At 45.4% G+C, this 27,888-nt stretch overlaps 1 protein-coding gene across 1 annotated transcript; it reads right to left on the reverse strand.

Annotated features, from left to right (window-relative positions):
• Positions 1 to 1,793: 1,793 nt before the first annotated feature.
• Positions 1,794 to 27,733, reverse strand: LOC125546634. The gene is made up of 3 exons (XM_048710813.1): positions 27,699 to 27,733; positions 27,055 to 27,595; positions 1,794 to 1,974 (listed from the first exon to the last, which is right to left on the reverse strand). The coding sequence occupies exons 1-3, from the start codon at positions 27,731 to 27,733 to the stop codon at positions 1,798 to 1,800; spliced, it is 753 nt and encodes a 250-aa protein (XP_048566770.1). The 3' UTR covers positions 1,794 to 1,797.
• Between the last annotated feature and the right edge of the window lie 155 nt (positions 27,734 to 27,888).

A 27,888-nucleotide genomic window follows, 5' to 3' on the forward strand; every position in this document is an offset into this window, starting at 1 on the left:
TCTATTCTCTTCACGTGAAATTTAACATGTATTATGTTTATATAATTTCAGCAATATATTCAAAAGCCCGTGGCAACGCACGGGCACTCTACTAGTTAGCACTAATAACTGCACCAAATCTTTGAGGGGGGCTGATCGTTGGGGGGGGGGGGGGTCTAGCCCCTGCTCGCCCCCTGTCTCCGCCCCTGCGCGCAGCGGAGGGTGTCGAGAGTGGCAGCTGCCTCCGCCTCGGCGCGAGCGTAGTGGCCGCGCGAATCGAGGCAGCACACGAAGCGGTCATGCTGGAGCATTACGCTATGCACAGATGTGTAGGCAAGTAACAAAGATTGGTCAAAGGGAAACAAATTATCCAAAAGAAGAAAGGTTTTATATATTTTCAGCGTACCCAGCCATAAAATCAGATGCTTCTTGATTAACAAAATGAACACACAATTAAGCGGGTATAGGAGGTGTACAATCATGTACTGACAAAAATCAGAGGGGTTAGATTATGTTCAAATGAGATAAATCATCAAGGTTCCAATGATAGAAAACGTTGGGCCCGGTGCACTGATTAATGTTATAGCACACAAGCAAGCTAGACATCTTCGTCTGGAGCGAATACTTTCTTCTTCCTATATTATCAAAGGTGTCTAAAAGTATGAAGACTGGAATCAAAAAATAACAGGAGACAAAACATAAGTAAGCACTCATCGCAATGTACCTGATCAATCAGTATTAGGTTGTGAAACAAGGGCAGGCAAAAAGAAATGAAAAATAATTTGATAATTGATGTAGCCTTACTATACCGGCCATTGAAACGAATCACCAACCAAGATCTTTAATTTTTTGATGAATGCTTGTTGGGTTCTAAAGAAGGGTGAAAGGAACCTTAGCAGAAGACGATGCCTATCCATTGGTTTTACAACTTCTGTCAAACTACATTAGCATGATATCTATGTGAGGTTCACGCATTCAAAAATATGGCCAGCTATAATTCTATGGTCTGTAATTCTACAGAACCAGATAAATGTTTTGGAATGGCTAAAGATAACAAGAAAAACAAAATTAGTAAATTTCGGCCAACAAAGCAGAAGTCCGGGATTACTGATTTGGTGTCAGCCTATTTCTTAAATCACAAAGTAGCATGGCTAGACAACCTTTCTTTGAGCAAAGTGAGCATAACAGCCACCCATTAAATGCAGTTATGAAGGAAAATTGGCAACCTAACTATAATTGCATAACAACTTATTTTCCAGCAGAAACTACATCATTTCATAGGCCAACCTGGAAGCAAGGATTCACCTTAAATGAAGAAGGAAGCCGAAGACACGCACATTATAGCAGCAACAAGAGAACTTCCAAGAATTTATAGACTAAAAAAACTCACAGAAACTCCACTATGTGGGACAAACTCACAATTGGTGAGGTTGGTGAGCAATTGCACAGGGACACGGTTAAGAAAGCAAACTCAAGAACCTGATTCTAAAAATTGGCAAGCATGAGATATTACAATTGGCGAGTGTGAAATATTAGATGCTAAGCAGGCAAATTCAAGAAGATGATTCTAACAACTACCTCTAGGAAAGTAGTCTAGAATTCATGTAACATGTGGTGTTCTCTGAATAATTGAGAAAAACAGATGAAACATTAGAAGACGGTAAGAAATAATTTTATATTGCATAATAAGAATACTTAATGAAGCATTGGGGCATAAGAATACTAAATGACTCCATGGTCAACTCTTTAGCAAGATCTGCACTTCAATCCAAAAGTAAGAGATGCCTGTTGCTGATCACTTGCTAAACGATGAAACATTCATACGGACATTATCACTAACTGGTAAACTGGCACACAAAATACACATGCACGAGGTAATAGCTCTATGGGCGTCAAAAACATCACCGATCCATACCTGCACACGAATTGATGAACAAAGGTGAGGACACACGTGGCTGGCAAGGTAGGAGGAAGCATTGGCAGGTAAGGAGGGAACTGCAACCAAGGGAACCATAGAGAACATCAGTGGCGGGCACAACAATGGAAGAAATTGAATAAGCTAATTCTTTTAGTGTTCAGAAGTACTGTACAAAATAACCAAATGCCACCACTAATTCTTTAGCATGTACCATAATCAAGCATCATTGGAAATTTCATTTAGCAGGGAATCTAAAAGGAGAGAGATAAATATACCAATTGACATGGAAGATCTTATTGTGCTTGTTTGCATTCTCAAATCACCGTGTTGATGTTAAATTTATTCCTGAAGATAGAACTAAGGCATCACAAAATATTTGAATGACTGGAGCGTAGAGGAATCTGGGAAGCTACATCAGTGTTCAGGTTCACCCATGAACGAAATGATATCACCCCCTACCAAATCCAGCAATCAGTTCAGTGCGGATGCACTAAACGCCAGAATCTGAACCTAGCCAAGCATAAATTTGCCATTCAACAAGAGAAAATTGAAATTATGGGCTGGAGGAAGTACGCACTAGGATGGTACTTCTCGACCAGCAGCATCACCATGCCATCCCCAGCTTATGCATTTTTTACAACGTCATCTTCAAACAGTAGCTAGCATATGCAGTTTGGCAAGGAATGAATAGTCTGTGTGACACTCCAAAATTTTTCATTTGGTTTTCAGCAAAAACTATGTTGGATTTGAAGAAGGTCATTTAAATTCTTCCAAAAACCTCTCTCTCAAAACTTTTTCCCCCTTGGCAAGGATTTTATTTTGGTATCTTCTTCAGCCTTGGTGTTTGGTTATTTTTAAAACCTTTCTTCTGGTTGTTTCCTTCTCAAATATATTTTTGGAATTTAATTATTTTCTTTTAAAAAGAAATCCTACGAGTATTGGGGCTTGTTTCATTTTTGAAACCACCCATGGTTTTACCATGTCTCTTGTGGTAAATCTTTCCAAAACCCCTTCCCCCCCCCACTTTGGGGCAATCCAAACTTTCTGTTCCAACAAGTCCAACCCATTTTTGGATTTTATTTCTTTTATTCTATTCCCCAAAACAAATCTGTCATTTATTTTAAGCCTAGGTGATTTGCAAAGCAAGTACCTATTTGCCTTTGAGTTTTGATCTCAAACCAACTCCTCTGGATAGTCCTTAGCACCCACAACCTAGAACCATCAAGATCCACTCTTCTTCTTTTCAAAATTTTCAAGTTTCAGCCTCTGCAAGTTTGGACCAGATTTGTCAAATTTGGTGAAATTCATATTTCCTCTTCTCCAAAAATTCTATCAAAATTCAGGCAGCCCCCAGATGCAATGAGAGGCCACCCCACCAAAAATCAGCTCAAGGAAAATTCTTCTCATGCCAAAATCATTTCGTCGAACACTTGGCCGGCACTGTTCCTGCACACTTTCAGAAAATTCAGAATTTCAGATTTCAGTCAGTGTCGTTTTTCGTCAGTGACTTGTCATCGATCACCAGTGCACCCTGGCGCGTTGCGCTCGGCCTCTCCTCCCTGGCCAGAGCACCGCACGCCCCCTTGGACGGGCACAGGCGTCGGTGGTGGCGAGCATCGCCGGAGTTGGCAGCTTCTGCGGTGGCAAAGCCACCCGTGGCGGCCAGCGAGAGCCCGTGCCAGCTTGCTACGCCGTTCGGCGCCGCCCAACGCTCCCTAGCCCTCCATGTGGCCTCATGCACGCCAGCGCACACCGCAGCACCGTCGCCGTGGCCCGGCAAGCACAGGACACGCCCTCTGCCGCCGACGGGCCCGCGCCGCCCCGTTCCGTCGAATCCACCCAGGGCTCCTAATCCAAGCTCGTTTAGCGCCTAAACGGAACCAGTGGAACTCCACGTTGACGCCCAACTCCCTAAACTTCCCCGACCAAGCTCTGCGCCACCGTAACCTTCGCCGGAGAACTCCGTTCACGGCCACCGCCTCGGATCGCCTATAAAAAGGGGCCCCGAGCTCGCTCACGAGCACACACCATCACTGCACCTCTCCAGGACCCCGCCAAGCCACCAGGAGGACCTCGAGGAGGTCTCCTCCCCCAACTCCGGCCGCCCCGATCCGCCTCGGCCACCAGCTTGAATCGCTTCGCTCTCCCCGACGAGATCCCGCTCCACCCGAGCCACCGTCCGCCGGAGCAAGGGCCGCCGTCGACGTAGAGCTCGCCGGCGACCACCACCACCGCCAACCGACGCGGAAGGACACGCTGAGCTCGGAGATACCGAAGGAGGTGACGGAACCGTGAACTTCACCGAGCTAGGCTCCGACTATTCTGAACCAGGCAAGCATGTTTGAACTTTTGATATGACGAGTGTCTTTGGCATGTTTGCATTAAGTAGTTTCATGGCATGTTTATGAGCATATCAATGAATGTCATATTACATGCAAAGTTGAGGCAAGTGAGTTTCGAAAATCCATAAGTTGTTGGACGTGAGTTTGCATGGCCATGTGATGGCATGAGAATGGGTAAGATGGCAGTGTTGTAGCATGCCAGTCTTATGCCAGACTATTTGACTCTAGTGTCAACATGAATCAGTCCAGTTTCCATCCGTTTTCCCTTCCTCTACTACCACATGTTTTCCGCAAGGAATATGGCTTAGTTGTTGGGGAACATGGTAATTTCAAAAAATTTCCTACGCACACGCAAGATCATGGTGATGCATAGCAACGAGAGGGGGAGAGTGTGATCTACGTACCGTTGTAGATCGACAACGGAAGCGTTAACTTGGTTCATGTAGTCGTACGTCTTCGCGGCCCGACCGATCAAGCACCGAAACTACGGCACCTCCGAGTTCTAGCACACGTTCAGCTCGATGACGATCCCCGGACTCCGATCCAGCAAAGTGTCGGGGAAGAGTTCCGTCAACACGACGGCGTGGTGATGATCTTGATGTACTATTGTCGCAGGGCTTCGCCTAAGCACCGCTACAATATTATCGAGGACTATGGTGGAAGTGGGCACCGCACACGGCTAAGAATATGATCACGTGGATCAACTTGTGTCTCTAGGGGTGCCCCGTGCCTCCGTATATAAAGGTTCGAAAGGGGGGGCTGGCCGGCCAAGAGGTGGCGCGCCAGGAGGAGTCCTACTCCTTCCGGGAGTAGGACTCCCCCCTTTCCTAGTTGGAATAGGATTCGTGGAGGGGGGAAAAGAGGAGAGAGAGGAGGAAGGGGGGCCGGCCCCCTCTCCTTGTCCAATTCGGACCAAGGGGGGGGGGGCGCGCGGCCCATCTCTAGCCACCTCTCCTCTCTTCCACTAAGGCCCACTAAGGCCCATATACCTCCCGGGGGTTCCGGTAACCTCCCGGTACTCCGGTAAAATCCCGATTTCACCCGGAACACTTCCGATATCCAAAAATAGGCTTCCAATATATCAATCTTTATGTCTCGACCATTTCGAGACTCCTCGTCATGTCCGTGATCACATCCGGGACTCGGAACAACCTTCGGTACATCAAAATACATAAAATCATAATATAACTGTCATCGTAACCTTAAGCGTGCGGACCCTACGGGTTCGAGAACAATGTAGACATGACCGAGACATGTCTCCGGTCAATAACCAATAGCGGAACCTGGATGCTCATATTGGCTCCTACATATTCTACGAAGATCTTTTATCGGTCAGACCGCATAACAACATACGTTGTTCCCTTTGTCATCGGTATGTTACTTGCCCAAGATTCGATCGTCGGTATCCAATACCTAGTTCAATTTCGTTACCGGCAAGTCTCTTTACTCGTTCCGTAATACATCATCCCGCAACTAACTCATTAGTTGCAATGCTTGCAAGGCTTAAGTGATGTGCATTACCGAGAGGGCCCAGAGATACCTCTCCGACAATCGGAGTGACAAATCCTAATCTCGAAATACGCCAACCCAACATGTACCTTTGGAGACACCTGTAGAGCTCCTTTATAATCACCCAGTTACGTTGTGACGTTTGGTAGCACACAAAGTGTTCCTCCGGCAAACGGGAGTTGCATAATCTCATAGTCATAGGAACATGTATAAGTCATGAAGAAAGCAAAAGCAACATACTAAACGATCGGGTGCTAAGCTAATGGAATGGGTCATGTCAATCAGATCATTCAACTAATGATGTGATCCCGTTAATCAAATGACAACTCTTTGTCCATGGTTAGGAAACATAACCATCTTTGATTAACGAGCTAGTCAAGTAGAGGCATACTAGTGACACTCTGTTTGTCTATGTATTCACACATGTATTATGTTTCCGGTTAATACAATTATAGCATGAATAATAAACTTTTATCATGATATAAGGAAATAAATAATAACTTTATTATTGCCTCTAGGGCATATTTCCTTCAGTCTCCCACTTGCACTATAGTCAATAATCTAGATCACATCACCATGTGATTAACATCGATAGTTCACATCATCATGTGATTAACACCCATAGTTCACATCGCCATGTGACCAACACCCAAAGGGTTTACTAGATTCAGTAATCTAGTTCACATCGCTATGTGATTAACACCCAAAGAGTACTAAGGTGTGATCATGTTTTGCTTGTGAGAGAATTTTAGTCAACGGGTCTGCCATATTCAGATCCGTATGTATTTTGCAAATATCTATGTCAACAATGCTCTGCACGGAGCTACTCTAGCCAATTGCTCCCACTTTCAATATGTATCCAGATTGAGACTTAAAGTTATCTAGATCAGTGTCAAAACTTGCATCGATGTAACTCTTTACGACGAACCTTTTGTCACCTCCATAATCGAGAAACATATCCTTATTCCACTAAGGATAATTTTGACCGCTGTCCAGTGATCTACTCCTAGATCACTATTGTACTCCCTTGCCAAAATCAGTGTAGGGTATACAATAGATCTGGTACACAGCATGGCATACTTTATAGAACCTATGGCTGAGGCATGGGGAATGACTTTCATTTTCTTTCTATCTTCTGCCGTGGTCGGGCTTTGAGTCTTACTCAATTTCATACCTTGTAACGCAGGTAAGAACCCTTTCTATGACTGTTCCATTTTGAACTACTTCAAAATCTTGTCAAGGTATGTACTCATTGAAAAAAACTTATCAAGCGTCTTGATCTATCTCTATAGATCTTGATGCTCAATATGTAAGCAGCTTCACCGAGGTCTTTCTTTGAAAAACTCCTTTCAAACACTCCTTTATGCTTTGCAGAATAATTCTACATTATTTCCGATCAACAATATGTCATTCACATATACTTATCAGAAATGTTGTAGTGCTCCCACTCACTTTCTTGTAAATACAGGCTTCACCGCAAGTCTCTATAAATCTATATACTTTGATCATACTATCAAAGCGTTTATTCCAACTCCGAGATGCTCGCACCAGTCCATAGATGGATCGCTGGAGCTTGCTTATTTTGTTAGCACCTTTAGGATTGACAAAACCTTCTGGTTGCATTATATACAACTCTTTCTTTAAGAAATCCATTAAGGATTGCAGTTTTGTTATCCATTTGCCAGATTTCATAAAATGCGGCAATTTGCTAACATGATTTGGACAGACTTTTAAGCATCGATACGAGTGAGAAAATCTCATCGTAGTCAACACCTTGAACTTTGTCGAAAACCTTTTGCGACAATTCTAGCTTTGTAGATAGTAACACTACTATCAACGTCCGTCTTCCTCTTGAAGATCCATTTATTTTCTATGGCTTGCCGATCATCGGGCAAGTCAACCAAAGTCCATACTTTGTGCTCATACATGGATCCCATCTCAGATTTCATGGCCTCAAGCCATTTTGCGGAATCTGGGCTCACCATCGCTTCTTCATAGTTCACAAGTTCATCATGGTCTAGTAACATGACTTCCAGAACAGGATTACCTTACCACTCTGGTGCGGATCTCACTCTGGTTTACCTACGAGATTCGGTAGTAACTTGATCTGAAGTTACATGATCATCATCATTAGCTTCCTCACTAATTGGTGTAGTAGTCACAAGAACAGATTTCTGTGATGAACTACTTTCCAATAAAGGAGATGGTACAATTACCTTATCAAGTTTTCTACTTTCCTCCCACTCACTTCTTTCGAGAGAAACTCCTTCTACAGAAAGTTTCTGAACTTAGCAACAAAAGTCTTGCCTTCGGATCTGTGATAGAAGGTGTATCCAATAGTCTCCTTTGGATATCCTATGAAGACACATTTCTCCGATTTGGGTTCGAGTTTATCAGGTTGAAACTTTTTCACATAAGTATCGCAGCCCCAAACTTTTAGAAACGACAACTTTGGTTTCTTGCCAAACCATAGTTCAGATTGTGTTGTCTCAACGGATTTAGATGGTGCCCTTTTAAACGTGAATGCAGCTGTCTTTAATGCATAACCCCAAAACGATAGTGGTAGATCGGTAAGAGACATCATAGGTCGCACCATATCTAATAAAGTACGGTTATGACGTTCGGACACACCATTATGCTGTGGTGTTCCAGGTGGCGTGAGTAGTGAAACTATTTCACATTGTTTTAACTGAAGACCAAACTCATAACTCAAATACTCTTCTCCACAATCAGATCATAGAAACTTTATTTTCTTGTTACGATGATTTTCCACTTCACTCTGAAATTCTTTGAACTTTTCAAATGTTTCAGACTTATGTTTCATCAAGTAGATATACTCATATCTGCTCAAATCATCTGTGAAGATCAGAAAATAATGATACCTGTCGCGAGTCTCAATATTCATCGGACCACATACATTAGTATGTATGATTTCCAACAAATTTGTTGCTCGCTCCATTGTTCCGAAGAACGGAGTCTTAGTCATCTTGCCCATGAGGCATGGTTCGCAAGCATCAACTGATTCATAATCAAGTGATTCCAAAAGCCCATCAGCATGGAGTTTCTTCATGCGCTTTACACCAATATGACCTAAACAGCAGTGCCACAAATAAGTTGCACTATCATTATTAACTTTGCATCTCTTGGTTTCAATATTATGATTATGTGTATTACTACGATCGAGATCCAACGAACTATTTTCATTGGGTGTGTAACCATATAAGGTTTTATTCATGTAAACAGAACAACAATTTATTCTCTTACTTAAATGAATAATCGTATTACAATAAACATGATCAAATCATATTCATGCTCAACGCAAACACCAAATAACACTTATTTAGGTTCAACACTAATCCCAAAAGTATAGGGAGTGTGCGATGATGATCATATCAATCTTGGAACCACTTCCAACACACATCGTCACTTCACCCTTAACTAGTCTCTGTTTATTCTGCAACTCCCATTTCGAGTTACTAATCTTAGCAACTGAACTAGTATCTATTACTGAGGGGTTGCTATAAACACTAGTAAAGTATACATCAATAACATGTATATCAAATATACTTATGTTCACTTTGCCATCCTTCTTATCCGCCAATCACTTGGGGTAGTTCCGCTTCCAGTGACCAGTCCCTTTACAGTAGAAACACTTAGTCTCAGGCTTAGGACCAGACTTGGGCTTCTTCACTTGAGCAGCAACTTGCTTGCTGTTCTTCTTGAAGTTCCCCTTCTTCCCTCTACCCTTTTCTTGAAACTAGTGGTCTTGTCTACCATCAACACTTGATGTTTTTCTCGATTTCTACCTTCGTCAATTTCCGCATTACGAAGAGCTTGGGAATCTTTTGCGTTATCCCTTGCATATCATAGTTCATCACGAAGTTCTACTAACTTGGTGATGGTGACTAGAGAATTCTGTCAATCACTATCTTATCTGGAAGATTAACTCCCACTTGATTCAAGCGATTGTAGTACTCAGACAATCTGGGCACATGCTCACTAGTTGAGCGATTCTCCTCCATCTTTTAGCTATAGAACTTGTTGGAGACTTCATATCTCTCAACTCGGGTATTTGCTTGAAATATTAACTTCAACTCCTGGAACATCTCATATGGTCCATGACGTTCAAAACGTCTTTGAAGTCCCGATTCTAAGCCATTAAGCATGGTGCACTAAACTATCAAGTAGTCATCATATTGAGCTAGCCAAACGTTCATAACGTCTGCATCTGCTCCTGCAATAGGTCCGTCACCTAGCGGTGCATCAAGGACATAATTCTTCTGTGCAGCAATGAGGATAAACCTCAGATCATGGATCCAATCCGCATCATTGCTACTAACATCTTTCAACACAATTTTCTCTAGGAACATATCAAAATAAACACAGGGAAGCAACAACGCGAGCTATTGATCTACAACATAATTTGCAAAATACTACCAGGACTAATTTCATGATAAATTTAAGTTCAATTAATCATATTACTTAAGAACTCCCACTTAGATAGACATCCCTCTAATCCTCTAAGTGATTACGTGATCCAAATCAACTAAACCATGTCCGATCATCACGTGAGATGGAGTAGTTTCATTGGTGAACATCACTATGTTGATCATATGTACTATATGATTCACGCTCGACCTTTCGGTCTCCGTGTTCCGAGGCCATATCTGTATATGCTTGGCTCGTCAAGTATAACCTGAGTATTCCGCGTGTGCAACTGTTTTGCACCCGTTGTATTTGAACGTAGAGCCTATCACACCCGATCATCACGTGGTGTCTCAGCACGAAGAACTTTCGCAACGGTGCATACTCAGGGAGAACACTTCTTGATAATTTAGTGAGAGATCATCTTATAATGCTACCGTCAATCAAAGCAAGATAAGATGCATAAAAGATAAACATCACATGCAATCAATATAAGTGATATGATATGGCCATCATCATCTTGTGCTTGTGATCTCCATCTCTGAAGCACCGTCATGATCGCCATCATCACCGGCGCGACACCTTGATCTCCATCGTAGCATTGTTGTCGTCTCGCCAATCTTATGCTTCCACGACTATCGCTACCGCTTAGTGATAAAGTAAAGCATTACAACGCGATTGCATTGCATACAATAAAGCGACAACCATATGGCTCCTGCCAGTTGCCGATAACTCGGTTACAAAACATGATCATCTCATACAATAAAATTTAGCATCATGTCTTGACCATATCACATCACAACATGCCCTGCAAAAACAAGTTAGACGTCCTCTACTTTGTTGTTGCAAGTTTTACGTGGCTGCTACGGGCTTAAGCAAGAACCAATCTTACCTATGCATCAAAACCACAATGATAGTTTGTCAAGTTGGTGCTGTTTTAACCTTCGCAATGACCGGGCATAGCCACACTCGGTTCAACTAAAGTTGGAGAAACTGTCACCCGCAAGCCACCTATGTGCAAAGCACGTCGGGAGAACCGGTCTCGCGTAAGCGTACGCGTAATGTCAGTCCGGGCCGCTTCGTCCAACAATACCGCCGAACCAAAGTGTGACATGCTGGTAAGCAGTATGACTTATATCGCCCACAACTCACTTGTGTTCTACTCGTGCATATAACATCAACATATAAAACCTAGGCTCGGATGCCACTGTTGGGGAACGTGGTAATTTCAAAAAATTTCCTACGCACACGCAAGATCATGGTGATGCATAGCAACGAGAGGGGGAGAGTGTGATCTACGTACCCTTGTAGATCGACAACGGAAGCGTTAACTTGGTTGATGTAGTCGTACGTCTTCGCGGCCCGACCGATCAAGCACCGAAACTACGACAGCTCCGAGTTCTAGCACACGTTCAGCTCGATGACGATCCCCGGACTCCGATCCAGCAAAGTGTCGGGGAAGAGTTCCGTCAGCACGACGGCGTGGTGACGATCTTGATGTACTATTGTCGCAGGGCTTCACCTAAGCACCGCTACAATATTATCGAGGACTATGGTGGAAGGGGGCACCGCACACTGCTAAGAATATGATCACGTGGATCAACTTGTGTCTCTAGGGGTGCCCCGTGCCTCCGTATATAAAGGTTCAAAAGGGGGGGGGGGCTGGCCGGCCAAGAGGTGGCGCGCCAGGAGGAGTCCTACTCCTTCCGGGAGTAGGACTCCCCCCTTTCCTAGTTGGAATAGGATTCGTGGAGGGGGGAAAAGAGGAGAGAGAGGAGGAAGGGGGGCCGGCCCCCTCTCCTTGTCCAATTCGGACCAAGGGGGGGCGCGCGGCCCATCTCTAGCCACCTCTCCTCTCTTCCACTAAGGCCCACTAAGGCCCATATACCTCCCGGGGGGTTCCGGTAACCTCCCGGTACTCCGGTAAAATCCCGATTTCACCCGGAACACTTCCGATATCCAAACATAGGCTTCCAATATATCAATCTTTATGTCTCGACCATTTCGAGACTCCTTGTCATGTCCGTGATCACATCCGGGACTCCGAACAACCTTCGGTACATCAAAATGCATAAACTCATAATATAATTGTCATCGTAACCTTAAGCGTGCGGACCCTACGGGTTCGAGAACAATGTAGACATGACCGAGACATGTCTCCGGTCAATAACCAATAGCGGAACCTGGATGCTCATATTGGCTCCTACATATTCTACGAAGATCTTTTATCGATCAGACCGCATAACAACATACGTTGTTCCCTTTGTCATCGGTATGTTACTTGCCCGAGATTCGATCGTCGGTATCCAATACCTAGTTCAATCTCGTTACCGACAAGTCTCTTTACTCGTTCCGTAATACATCATCCCGCAACTAACTCATTAGTTGCAATGCTTGCAAGGCTTAAGTGATGTGCATTACCGAGAGGGCCCAGAGATACCTCTCCGACAATCGGAGTGACAAATCCTAATCTCGAAATACGCCAACCCAACATGTACCTTTGGAGACACCTGTAGAGCTCCTTTATAATCACCCAGTTACGTTGTGACGTTTGTTGGGGAACGTTGCAGAAAACAAAAAATTTCTACGGTTTCACCAAGATCCATCTAGGAGTTCATCTAGCAACGAGTGATTAGATGCATCTACGTACCTTGTAGATCGCGAGCGGAAGCGTTCAAAGAACGTGGATGAGGGAGTCGTACTCGACGTGATTCGAATCACCGAAGATCCTAGCACCGAACGGACGGCACCTCCGCGTTCAACACACGTACGGAACAGCCACGTCTCCTTCTTCTTGATCCAGCAAGGGGAAAGGATAGGTTGAGGGAGATGGCACCAGCAGCAGCACGACGGCGTGGTGATGATGGAGCTGCAGTACTCCGTCAGGGCTTCGCCAAGCGCTATGGAGGAGGAGGAGGTGTTGGAGAGGGAGAAGGAGGCAACCAAAGGCATGGGAGAAAAGCCCTCCTTCCCTCACTATATATAGGAGGGCCAAGGGGGGGGGGGGCACCGGCCCTAGGAGATCCAATCTCCTAGGGTGGGGCGGCGGCCAAGGGGGGTTTCCCTCCCCCCCCCCCAAGGCACCTAGGAGGTGCCTTCCCCTCCTAGGACTCTTTCCCCTTGTAACCCTAGGCGCATGGGCCTCTTGGGGCTGGTGCCCTTGGCCCATGTAGGCCAAGGCGCAACCCCCTACAGCCCATGTGGCCCCCCGGGACAGGTGGCCCCACCCGGTGGGCCCCTGGGACCCTTCCGGTGGTCCCGGTACAATACCGATTACCCCGAAACTTGTCCCGATGGCCGAAACAGGACTTCCCATATATAAATCTTTACCTCCGGACCATTCCGGAACTCCTCGTGACGTCCGGGATCTCATCCGGGACTCCGAACAACATTCGAGTTATTGCATATACATATCCCTACAACCCTAGCGTAACCGAACCTTAAGTGTGTAGACCCTACGGGTTCGGGAGACAGGCAGACATGACCGAGACGGCTCTCCGGTCAATAACCAACAGCGGGATCTGGATACCCATGTTGGCTCCCACATGATCCATGATGATCTCATCGGATGAACCACGATGTCGAGGATTCAAGCAACCCCGTATGCAATTCCCTTTGTCAATCGGTATGTTACTTGCCCGAGATTCGATCGTCGGTATCCCAATACCTCGTTCAATCTCGTTACCGGCAAGTCACTTTACTCGTACCGTAATGTATGATCTTTACTCGTACCGTAATGCATGATCCTGTGACCAGACACTTGGTCACTTTGAGCTCATTATGATGATGCATTACCGAGTGGGCCCAGTGATACCTCTCCGTTATACGGAGTGACAAATCCCAGTCTTGATCCATGTCAACCCAACAGACACTTTCGGAGATACCCGTAGTGTACCTTTATAGTCACCCAGTTACGTTGTGACGTTTGGCATACCCAAAGCACTCCTACGGTATCCGGGAGTTACACGATCTCATGGTCTAAGGAAAAGATACTTGACATTGGAAAAGCTAGCAAACGAACTACACGATCTAGATGCTTAGGATTGGGTCTTGTCCATCACATCATTCTCCTAATGATGTGATCCCGTTATCAATGACATCCAATGTCCATAGCAGGAAACCATGACTATCTTGATCAACGAGCTAGTCAACTAGAGGCTTACTAGGGACATGTTGGTCTATGTATTCACACATGTATTACGATTTCCGGATAACACAATTATAGCATGAATAAGACAATTATCATGAACAAGGAAATATAATAATAATGCTTTTATTATTGCCTCTAGGGCATATTTCCAACAAAGTTTGGTAGCACACAAAGTGTTCCTCCGGGAAACGGGAGTTGCATAATCTCATAGTCATAGGAACATGTATAAGTCATGAAGAAAGCAAAAGCAACATACTAAACGATCGGGTGCTAAGATAATGGAATGGGTCATGTCAATCAGATCATTCAACTAATGATGTGATCCCATTAATCAAATGACAACTCTTTGTCCATGGTTAGGAAACATAACCATCTTTGATTAACGAGCTAGTCAAGTAGAGGCGTACTAGTGACACTCTGTTTGTCTATGTATTCACACATGTATTATGTTTCCGGTTAATACAATTCTAGCATGAATAATAAACTTTTATCATGATATAAGGAAATAAATAATAACTTTATTATTGCCTCTAGGGCATATTTCCTTCATTAGTAAGTTGTAAACCGCTTTCCTGGTACACACCAAATCGAGAGGCCGTGATGATGGTTCCATGGCCCTGGATTAAAGCCAGTCATCCGGTCAGGGGGCATGGGTGTTTCCGGTTGGGACCGAGAGGGGGGCACCCCTTAGAGCGCGCATATATAAATTTGATCCCATGCTATTCGAGATTGTGATCTCCCCGTCTCAAAGTTTTTCTTGAACACTGTCTAGGGTGATTCCTGGCATCGTGAGGTGGGATGGGTGTGTACTGAATAGATGTGTTTCTTTCGAAATACCGTAAACGGAACTAGTCCTCCGTAACTACGAAAATCCGTTGGCTGTGGGTAATTTAGTACAAACTCTGCAGAGTCAAAAATCCTTGAATCATCTTATCCATGTCCAAGTACTGTGTTCAACTTATCTTGTCAAATGTCAGTCTCAATGACAAAAACTCCGGTGAACCACATAAGTGTTAAGTCCGGTTAAATGTTTATTCCTGTGGATGGACTAACCCGTTTATTATTATGTGTTGAATATCTCCTATGAGTATTATATCTTTGTGAGTTTAACAGATATGAATAATGAAATTTAAGCCCTTTCTGCGATGTCGCTTAGACGTCCGACTGTGGCCCAATTGTTCTTTACTTTTGATATAAGCCCTTTCTGTGATGTCGCTCAGACATCCGACTGTGGCACGCTTGTTATTTACTTTTGATATAAGCCCTTTTTGCGATGTCGCTCAGACGTCCGACTGTGGCACGCTTGTTATTTACTTGCGATATAAGCCTTTTCTGTGATGTCGCTCAGACGTCGGACTGTGGCACGCATGCCATTTTATTTTCAATATAAGCCCTTTACGTGGTGTCATTTAGACGCCCGACTGCGGCATGATTATTTATTTGTTCACCCTTCGAGGCGTCGCTCCAGACACCCGATCGGTTTTCATTTATTTTGTTGAGATTTCGGGAAGACTACCGCTCGACTCCCTTTTTACTTACCATGTTGTGCCAATATTTATTAAATTGAATGTGCATTAATAATTACTCATGACGCGTTCATGCATGCATTTATTATATCTTATGTGCGAACTATCTTGCGAGTACTTTCACAGTACTCACCTGGCTTGTTGATTTGGCCAGATGTTGACGAAGGCGATCTCTTGGATGAAGAGTTCGATAGCGAGTCCGACGCCTAGAGGAGTCCCAGTCAATCTCATGCGACCCTGGATTTGGTCTCTGTATTATATCCGCTTCCGATACCCGAATAAATTCATCGAGCCTCACCTTTGTATGCCACCACACCTTTGTGTCATATCCGCCATTATGTATAATTATTGGCGTGCTTGTAATAATTTATTGAGCAGCCTTAGCTCGACCTTGTAAAATATTATATGCTACTGGCTTACTGTATCAAGAATTTTGTCTACCAGTAAGGAGGATTTTCCTCATACTGGACTCAAAAGATCGGTTTCTCAATAAGCATTTTATTGGAAAACCGGTCGTGACAAGCTTGGTATCAGAGCCAGGCTGACTGTAGGAAGCCACTAGGTGCGATCGCTAATCGGTTATTAGCATAATAGAACTAACTCATATTTTTGCAAATGTAGTCATTTTCTAACAGTCGGCATAAATTTATGACCTGACCATTCAGAATGTTTGCCTACTTTGTAGATGGCTGACAACAACTGCGAGTCACAGATGTTCGCCAACGTGCCTAATGGGTTCGTCAAGCTCCTCTCCTTCATCGTTCAGGTCGCAATGGGACCATCTGTGCGCCCATTCTTCACACTCTACCAGCACAAGGTCAACGACAGTCTGACCATGCACCAGGCCGCGTTGCAATTCAAGGGAGGGTGTGTTGAGTTACGTCGCTTCCGGTACTTGGGAAGAGCCATGCCTACAGAGAAGCATGCTATGCAGATGGCAGCCCGTGAGGCGATAGCTCGTCTCAGGGATGTCCTTCCCTCGATGAAGACTCGTCGTTACCGCTACCTGCCATGCCATGTGCCATACACCTGTCACTACGCGTTCTCGTGCCCTAGAGGAGAACGAGACGAGGCTTTTGAGATGCTTATTGAGTACCTCCGGGCTCTAGAGGCAGCCTTCGACAACCTGGTGGACGACTTCGTGGCTGCCCGCATGGACTCAGTCCATGGCTGTGCCGCCAACAGGAGGGAGCTCCTGCACACCCACCGCCACTGACTTTCGTCTCGTCCTCAGCATCTTATGCACCTACCACTCTCGCCACTGCTCGTCGCCTGCCCTCCACCAAGGAATTCAACCAAGTCATTGCGCCCACTCCAGCCCGCACTGCACCACCCTTTGCGCCCACTCCTGTTCGTGTTGCTCCACCTCTGGCGCCCACTCCATCTGCTCGGCGCAGCACTTCACGTCTGGAGCCTATTAGCGAGGAGGAGGTCGAGTCCCCAGCCTCACTGCGCCTCACCCTCGGCAGGGCAAAGGAGATCGTCAACATCTCCGACTGAGTACGCTTAGCCGCCATGCGATGAACTGCTTTGTACGATATGTTTATATGTACATAGGTTGTGAGGAGTAGCTTGTTTGCGCATCATGTAGGGACTGGGAGAAGTGCACTAGCCTAAATAACATGTCAGGAATATGTACGCATATCCTGAGTGATGTAGTGTATAATTATCGCCTGCGTGTAAGATATGTAATGAGCAGTCCTTCTCCGTGCGCAATCAATTTGTTTTCTTGAGAAATCCTGGAGCATTTAATTTATTTACCGTCTTTGTGCATTTATTGATTTTTGCGACCCTTTTCACTTTCTTATGAGTTTTACAAAATATATGCCCAGAGTAAAAAATGTCTCGTCCTTGGACGCGCTCCATGCCAACACCGCCAGAGGAAAATTATGGCACTCAACCGGACAACAATTTCACACAGGGACAGTCGAGTCAACAGGACAGTGAAACAGCATTTTCCCAAATGTGCCGCCTTTATGAACAAAGTCAGCAACAACATCAGGAAATAATGAACCAAGTCATCAATATGGGAAATCACCGTGGACAGTATCAGCAGCAATCCAAGTTATCTGAGCTACAGAAGACGCGTCCCCAAACATTTTCTCATACTGACAAACCTCTTGAGGCCAAGGACTGGCTTCGAGACATGGAAAGAAAATTAATTATTGCACAATGTTCAGACCTTGAGAAAGTACTATATGCACCACACTATCTCACTGGAGCAGCTGCATCATGGTGGGAAAATTTCCTACACATGCACCCTAACGAAAATGATATAACCTGGGAGGATTTCAAAGAAGGTTTTCGCGGGGCACACATTCCTAAAAGTCTTATGAAGATCAAGAAGAGAGAGTTCGATGACCTCAAACAAAGGGCCATGACGGTGTCAGAATACCACGGACAGTTTACTCTGTTGTCTCACTACGCCAACGAAGAGCGTATGACTGAAAGTAAGAAGATGGAGAAATTCCTAGACGGTCTGGCGCCCGCGCTTAAATGCCAGCTGGTTGTGCACACCTTCCCAGATTTTAAAACGCTGGTGGATAAGGCCATTACCTTGGAAAATGAGAGATGCAGCTTGGAGGATTTCCGCAAGCGAAAAAGGGACCAGACTACTCTTGCTCGCAACCACCGAAGCAAGACGGATTTTCAGAAAGGTGGGACACACAAACCCACGACAAACGTCTCACGCCCAATCAAGAATTTCCATGCAAGGGACAAGGAGTTCACATATCGCCCAGGCGTTACTTGCTATGCTTGTGGAGAGGAAGGGCACTATGCCAAGCAGTGCCCCAAGCCAAGGAACTCGACCCCAAAGCCGAACAAAGGTGGCAATAATTCAGCGCCCAAGCGAAACAATTTCAACCCCAATAACAACCACAGGAAGGGTCATCTGAACCACGTGACCAAAGAAGAAGCACAGAATGCCCCGGATATCGTACTAGGTGCGTTTCCTGTCAACACAATACCTGCCATGGTTTTGTTTGATTCTGGAGCTTCTCACTCATTCATTTCGAAAAGTTTTGCTCTGCAAAATAGTTTTTCGATATTTCCCTTGGAAAAATCCATGATCATCAAGTCCCCTGGGATTGAGCAAGTTACTCAGAGTTACTGCCAAGGTGTGGTTATTGAGTTTGAAGGATTGAAGTTTCACGCCAACCTTATTGTATTGGAAAATAAAGGACTGGATGTCATCCTAGGGATGGATTGGTTAACCACCAACAAAGGTTTTATTGACTTTTTCAACCGGACCGTAATTCTCACCCACCACCACGGGAAGACAATAAGAGTTTCAGCCAAAGAGAGAAAAATATCCCGGCAACCGAGATTAAACAAGGTGGACGTTTCTGAATTAAGCAAGGTTCCAGTAGTGTGTGAGTTTCCAGATGTATTTCCCGAAGAACTACCAGGCATGCCACCAGATCGAGAGATAGAATTCAGCATTGAGCTAGCACCCGGAACCACCCCCATATACAAGAAACCATACAGAATGGCACCATCCGAGTTGGTAGAATTGAAGAAGCAAATAAAAGAATTACTGGACAAAGGATATATTCGAGCCAGCTCCTCACCTTGGGGTTCACCAATTTTATTTGCCAAAAAGAAGGATGGAACACTGAGATTGTGTATAGACTATCGAGCACTTAACATGGTCACGATCAAGAACAAATACCCGATGCCACGGATAAATGATTTATTTGATCAGCTCGCTCAGGCCAAGGTCTTCTCAAAAATTGACTTAAGGTCGGGATACCATCAATTAAAAGTACGAACAGAGGATATCCCCAAGACAGCCTTCACCTCCAGATACGGACTGTATGAGTTCACAGTAATGCCATTTGGACTAACAAACGCCCACGCATATTTTGTTCACCTCATGAACAAAATATTTATGAAGTTTATGGACAAGTTTGTTGTGGTATTCATCGACGATATTCTGATATACTCCAAGACACCAGAAGAGCACGCAGAACATCTCAGAATTGTACTAGGAGAACTCAGGAAACATCAATTGTACGCCAAGTTCAGCAAGTGTGAATTTTGGCTAAGACAAGTAGGTTTTCTGGGCCACGTACTGACCCAAGAAGGTATTGCCGTAGACCCGGAAAAAGTCAAGGCCGTACTTGGCTGGAAACCACCAGCCAGCGTAACGGACGTACGAAGTTTCTTGGGAATGGCAGGATACTATCGAAGATTTATTGAAGGATTCTCCACCATAGCCAAGCCAATGACGCAGTTACTCAAGAAAGACAAGAAGTTTGAATGGACAGAAGCTTGCGAGAAAAGTTTCCAAGAACTAAAAAGGAAATTAACGACAGCACCAGTATTAATTGTGCCCAACATACACAAGAATTTTGAAGTGTATTGTGACGCATCCCGAAGGGGTCTCGGATGCGTATTGATGCAAGAAGGCAAAGTTGTCGCATACGCTTCAAGGCAACTTCGCAAGCTTGAAGAAAATTATCCCACTCATGACTTAGAATTGGCAGCAGTCATTCATGCACTTAAGGAATGGAGGCATTTCTTACATGGAAATCGTTGTGAAATATATACGGACCATAAAAGTCTCAAGTATATTTTCACACAGCCAGAACTCAATTTACGGCAACGACGCTGGTTGGAATTGGTAAAAGATTATGATGTTGGTATCCACTATCATCCAGGAAAAGCAAATGTAGTGGCAGATGCTCTCAGTCAGAACCCCAGCTCGGACGACAACAGTCTGCAAGGCTTGAGACCTGAATTCCAACAAGAGTTTGCCAAACTCAACTTGATGATGGTCGCGGAAGGCACCATAACAAATTTGGAAGTGCAACCTAACCTTGTGGAGAGGATTAAAGAAACTCAGCATGGACACCCCAGCATCGAAGGCATAAAAAGAAAGGTGAGTATGGGCAAGGCCTCGGAATTTGTCATAGACGATGAGGGAACATTATGGTACGGAGACAGACTCTGCGTGCCAAATATAGAGGAACTCAAACAGCAAATTCTAGCTGAAGCCCACACCGCCCCATATTCGATCCACCCTGGAGGAACCAAAATGTATAAGGACATTCAGGGAAGATTTTGGTGGCACGGTATGAAGAGGGATATAGCCACCTTCATTGCATGTTGCGATTCTTGTCAGCGCATAAAAGCTGAGCATCAAAGACCAGCCGGACTACCGCAACCGAACAGAATACCTGAGTGGAAATGGGACGAAATAGGGATGGATTTCATTGTCGGACTACCTCGGTCACAACGCGAGAATGATGCCATATGGGTCATCACCGATAGATTAACCAAGGTGGCACATTTCATTCCAGTGAAGACAACCCACACCACTCAGAAGCTTGCCAGGATTTATCTCTCCCGTATAGTTTGTCTGCATGGAGTTCCGAAAACTATAATATCCGACAGAGGCACTCAGTTCGTCTCGAGATTCTGGGATCATTTACAACAGGCTCTGGGAACTCAGCTAGCATTCAGTACAGCCTACCACCCCCAGGCTGATGGACAAACTGAACGTGTGAACCAAATTCTAGAGGACATGCTGAGGGCATGTGTCCTCACCTATGGAACCAGTTGGGAATAAAGCCTGCCATATGCCGAGTTCGCATACAACAACAGTTACCAGGCCAGCCTGCAAATGGCACCATTTGAAGCTTTGTACGGGCGGAGATGTCGTACCCCGCTAAATTGGTCAGAGACCGGAGACAACCGTATCTTCGGCCCAGACATGCTCAAAGAAGCCGAGGAAAAGGTCAAGCTAATCAGGGACCGACTCAAGACAGCTCAAAGCCGACAGAAGAGTTATTACGATCGGAAACATTGTGGGGTCAGATTCGAACCCGGTGAGTTTGTATACCTACGAGTATCTCCTATGAGGGGCCTGCAACGATTCAAGATTAAGGGAAACCTAGCACCAAGATTCATCGGACCATTCTGTATAGTGGCACGAAGGGGCACTATAGCCTACCAGCTAGACTTACCCGAAGAATTATCCGATGTCCACGACGTGTTCCACGTCTCGCAATTGAGGAAGTGCGTAAGCAACCCAGAGAAGCAAGTATCCCATGAGAACATTGACGTGCAGCCAGACCTCACCTATCAGGAACATCCAGTAAAAATATTAGAGGAGTCTAAAAGGAGGACCCGACAGAAAACCATCAAGTTTTTCAGAGTTCAGTGGAGCAATCACACCGAGAGTGAAGCCACTTGGGAAAGAGAGGATTTCCTTCGGGCAGAGCACCCACACTTATTTGAGGATCAGCTGAAATCTCGGGGACGAGATTTTTCCTAAGGGGGTAGGTGTTGTGACACTCCAAAAATTTTCATTTGGTTTTCAGCAAAAACTATGTTGGATTTGAAGAAGGTCATTTAAATTCTTCCAAAAACCTCTCTCTCAAAACTTTTTCCCCCTTGGCAAGGATTTTATTTTGGTATCTTCTTCAGCCTTGGTGTTTGGTTATTTTTAAAACCTTTCTTCTGATTGTTTCCTTCTCAAATATATTTTTGGAATTTAATTATTTTCTTTTAAGAAGAAATCACTATGAGTATTGGGGCTTCTTTCATTTTTGAAACCACCCATGGTTTTACCATGTCTCTTGTGGTAAATCTTTCCAAAACCCCTTCCCCCCCACTTTGGGGCAATCCAAACTTTCTGTTCCAACAAGTCCAACCCATTTTTGGATTTTATTTCTTTTATTCTATTCCCCAAAACAAATATGTCATTTATTTTAAGCCTAGGTGATTTGCAAAGCAAGTACCTATTTGCCTTTGAGTTTTGATCTCAAACCAACTCCTCTATGATAGTCCTTAGCACCCACAACCTAGAACCATCAAGATCCACTCTTCTTCTTTTCAAAATTTTCAAGTTTCAGCCTCTGCAAGTTTGGACCAGATTTGTCAAATTTGGTGAAATTCATATCTTCTCTTCTCCAAAAATTCTACCAAAATTCAGGCAGCCTCCAGGATGCAATGAGAGGCCACCCCACCAAAAATCAGCTCAAGGAAAATTCTCCATGCCAAAATCATTTCGTCGAACACTTGGCCGGCACTGTTCCTGCACACTTTCAGAAAATTCAGAATTTCAGATTTCAATCAGTGTCGTTTTTCGTCAGTGACTTGTCATCGATCACCAGTGCACCCTGGCACTTTGCGCTCGGCCTCTCCTCCCTGGCCAGAGCACCGCACGCCCCCTTGGACGGGCACAGGCGTCGGTGGTGGCGAGCATCGCCGGAGGTGGCGGCCAGCGAAAGCCCGTGCCAGCTCGCTACGCCGTTCGGCGCCGCCCAACGCGCTCCCTAGCCCTCCGCGTGGCCTCATGCATGCCAGCGCACACCGCAGCACCGTCGCCGTGGCCCGGCAAGCACAGGACACGCCCTCTGCCGCCGACGGGCCCGCGCCGCCCCGTTCCGTCGAATCCACCCAGGGCTCCTAATCCAAGCTCGTTTAGCGCCTAAACGGAACCAGTGGAACTCCACGTTGACGCCCAACTCCCTAAACTTCCCCGACCAAGCTCTGCGCCACCGTAACCTTCGCCGGAGAACTCCGTTCACGGCCACCGCCTCGGATCGCCTATAAAAAGGGGCCCCGAGCTCGCTCACGAGCACACACCATCACTGCACCTCTCCAGGACCCCGCCAAGCCACCAGGAGGACCTCGAGGAGGTCTCCTCCCCCAACTCCGGCCGCCCCGATCCGCCTCGGCCACCAGCTCGAATCGCTTCGCTCTCCCCGACGAGATCCCGCTCCACCCGAGCCGCCGTCCGCCGGAGCAAGGGCCGCCGTCGACGTAGAGCTCGCCGGCGACCACCACCACCGCCCACCGACGCGGAAGGACATGCTGAGCTCGGAGATACCGAAGGAGGTGATGGAACCGCGAACTTCACCGAGCTAGGCTCCGACTACTCTGAACCAGGCAAACATGTTTGAACTTTTGATATGATGAGTGTCTTTGGCATGTTTGCATTAAGTAGTTTCATGGCATGTTTATGAGCATATCAATGAATGTCAGATTACATGCAAAGTTGAGGCAAGTGAGTTTCAAAAATCCATAAGTTGTTGGATGTGAGTTTGCATGGCCATGTGATGGCATGAGAATGGGTAAGATGGCAGTGTTGTAGCATGCCAGTCTTATGCCAGACTATTTGACTCTAGTGTCAACATGAATCAGTCCAGTTTCCATCCGTTTTCCCTTCCTGTACTACCACATGTTTTCCGCAAGGAATATGGCTTAGTAAGTTGTAAACCGCTTTCCTGGTACACACCAAATCGAGAGGCCGTGATGATGGTTCCATGGCCCTGGATTAAAGCCAGTCATCCGGTCAGGGGGCATGGGTGTTTCCAGTTGGGACCGAGAGGGAGCACCCCTTAGAGCGCGCGTATATAAATTTGATCCCATGCTATTCGAGATTGTGATCTCCCCGTCTCAAAGTTTTTCTTGAACGCTGTCTAGGGTGATTCCTGGCATCGTGAGGTGGGATGGGTGTGTACTGGATAGATGTGTTTCTTCCGAAATACCGTAAACGGAACTAGTCCTTCGTGACTACAGAAATCCATTGGCTGTGGGTAATTTAGTACAAACTCTGCAGAGTCAAAAATCCTTGAATCATCTTATCCATGTCCAAGTACTGTGTTCAACTTATCTTGTCAAATGTCAGTCTCAGTGACAAAAACTCCGGTGAACCACATAAGTGTTAAGTCCGGTTAAATGTTTATTCCTGTGGATGGACTAACCCGTTTATTATTATGTGTTGAATATCTCCAATGAGTATTATATCTTTGTGAGTTTAACAGATATGAATAATGAAATTTAAGCCCTTTCTGCGATGTCGCTTAGACGTCCGACTGTGGCCCAATTGTTCTTTACTTTTGATATAAGCCCTTTCTGTGATGTCGCTCAGACGTCCGACTGTGGCACGCTTGTTATTTACTTTTGATATAAGCCCTTTCTGTGATGTCGCTCAGACATCCGACTGTGGCACGCTTGTTATTTACTTTCGATATAAGCCCTTTCTGCGATGTCGCTCAGACGTCCGACTGTGGCACGCTTGTTATTTACTTGCGATATAAGCCCTTTCTGCGATGTCGCTCAGACGTCCGACTGTGGCACGCATGTCATTTTCTTTTCAATATAAGCCCTTTACGTGGTGTCGCTTAGACGCCCGACTGCGGCATGATTATTTATTTGTTCACCCTTCGAGGCGTCGCTCCAGACACCCGATCGGTTTTCAGTTATTTTGTTGAGATTTCGGGAAGACTACCGCCCGACTCCCTTTTTACTTACCATGTTGTGCCAATATTTATTAAATTGAATGTGCATTAATAATTACTCATGACGCATTCATGCATGCATTTATTATATCTTATGTGCGAACTGTCTTGCGAGTACTTTCACAGTACTCACCTGGCTTGTTGATTTGGCCAGATGTTGACGAAGGCGATCTCTTGGATGAAGAGTTCGATAGCGAGTCCGACGCCTAGAGGAGTCCCAGTCAGTCTCATGCGACCCTGGATTTGGTCTCTGTATTATATCCGCTTCCGCTACTCGAATAAATTCATCGAGCCTCTCCTCGACGCTCGATGAGCTGCCAGTTTAGGAGTCGTGTTATCCACTCCACTGTGATATTCCACCACCACTTTTATCTCGAGTCAGTAGTATGCCACCACACCTTTGTGTCATATCCGCCATTATGTATAATTATTGGCGTGCTTGTAATAATTTATTGAGCAGCCTTAGCTCGACCTTGTAAAATATTATATGCTACTGGCTTACTGTATCAAGAATTTTGTCTACCAGTAAGGAGGATTTTCCTCATACTGGACTCAAAAGATCGGTTTCTCAATAAGCATTTTATTGGAAAACCGGTCGTGACAGTCTGCATGTGGTGATCTGCACATATTATGAACATACATACTAAGGCTTTAGTTCAAATAAATTAGTCCTATTGAATTAGTAATGTACTGTGCTGATTATTAGTCCGACCATGTAAGTACAAGAAAATCAATACAGTAGTGCAAGGTCATACAACAAAACTGGTCCTACAAAACTAATTCTTTTAGTGTTCAGAATTTATCACCTCAAATTTGTTAGAACCGTACAGGCCAAAAACATTTTCTGCAAATACAATATATGCAGAACTTGGTTCTGTTTACAGTACACATGCCTGCAAGCTTAGCTGCTTCAGTTCGCTGGGAATTACCTAGTCAGTCAGGCTCCTTTAGTTCTACAAAATTAAAACATATACTGAGATCTGTTCAAGCCCCTTCTTAAAAAATAGCTATATTAGACAGTTCCCAAATTCAACAAAAGGTGGGTTCAGCCATGCGTACTATCAAAGACCTAACCACCTGAATTTAAAGCAAGATGATAGTTTTATGTACGACCAAACAAGGGCGCAGGTGACAAGATCTCTGCAAAAATCAAGCCATTCAAATGCATTTGAGATCAAAATACATCATGCAGGGACAAATGGTATTAGCTACGTTGTCGTTATTCTACTTTGTTTCTTGAGCAGCGACTCAATTAATATTCTCACTGATCCAGTTTACTCAAGAACTTCTGAACCAGTTCCAGGTCTCCTATGGACTAAGGTACTCTAGCTGCTTGCATCTTTCAGAAGGTCTAATTAGAACCAACTCTATGGGTGGTTTATCTTTTTAGAACTATTAGCATTCACTCAGTGGAGAAGTGCAAGCAGGAGCTGACTTCAGTTGGAATAAGTGTGCTAGAAAATGTGGCCAATAGATTGTACGTCGGCAAAGTACGAACTGAAACACTTGAGGATCCCAGTTTTAAAAGTGGATGTTAAATTCAGACCTTATCAATGCAGGGTGTGAATCCCAAACACTAAACACGATCTGCAGGCATAAAAAGAAACAAATAATCTTTAGATTCTCCCCTGCAGAATAGTAAAATAATAACATTTTGATTCCTGGACAACTCCTTCCTCCAAATAACATTCAGGTGACCCTTCTCCACTCTCAAATCCTCCTTCTGGGGCCGAAGATTTGGAGGGCCGCATCTCAGATTCTCAAATAGATAATAGAGCAAGTAGAAACCAATCCAATCCAATCCTCCTGCAGCAGCAGAGAGGGAGCTGCACGAGCGCGAACACGAACAGAGGACAACAACCATCCGCTTGTGTGAGAAATCTGAATCAGAGGACCAAATCGAATAGAGACAGACGCGTGGAGGAGGTGAAGAGGGACGAGAGGGCACCTTGACGAGCTCCGTGGCGTCGACGTCCCGAGAAGAAGCACACGGACGGGGGACGGCCGGTGGGCAGAGCGATCGCTCACGGATGGGAAGCTCGGGCGCGGGCTCAGCGGCCTCGCGGCACCGACGAGGGGAGGAAGTGGCAGCTGACGCCGGCCATTGTCGTGGCTCTCCCTGTCGACTGCCGCTCGCTTCGCCCCACCGCTTCCCGCTGTCCACCCCGTCGTGGCTCTCCACCTCTCCCTGCCGGCTGTCGCTCGCTTCTCCCCACCGCTTCCCGCTGTTCACCCCTGCTCTCAATGGAGACGACCTGAGCCCGATCTGGACCAGGCGACGACCTGAGCCCGATCTGGACCAGGCGCCGTCGAAGGAGGAGGGAGGTGGAGGGGCTATGCCGAGGGAGAGGAAGAGGAAGAGAAGGAGGCGGCGGGAGGAAGCGAGCGCTCGGGAATAAAAGGAGACGTGGCCACGGCCGCTAGTTGGGCGCACTGGCTCATCCTTTATATGTTCAACTAGATGACCCGTTGCGCCAATGGCGCAAAGGCTGAGAGCAAGACATGTATTAAAAGAGTGCACATAAAAATATTCAGACACAGATTGTGAAAATAAGCACACACTGCTAGTAGATAGATACCTAGTGATGATACATAGTGTTCAAAGAAAGATGACCCGTCGCGTCCATTGCGCAAAAAGCAAGAGCGACCAAGTTTTCAAACCATGCGTGTGGCTTTTTTAGAACAAACCATTGCGCCCCTCATGCAAAAAGCAAAAGCAAACCAGTATTCAAACCATGCAAGTGAGATTTGTTTAAATACTGATAATCAAATCCTTGAAGCA

The sequence above is a fragment of the Triticum urartu genome, chromosome 3 (genome assembly GCF_003073215.2).
Source record: "Triticum urartu cultivar G1812 chromosome 3, Tu2.1, whole genome shotgun sequence".
Classification (NCBI taxonomy): domain Eukaryota; kingdom Viridiplantae; phylum Streptophyta; class Magnoliopsida; order Poales; family Poaceae; genus Triticum; species Triticum urartu.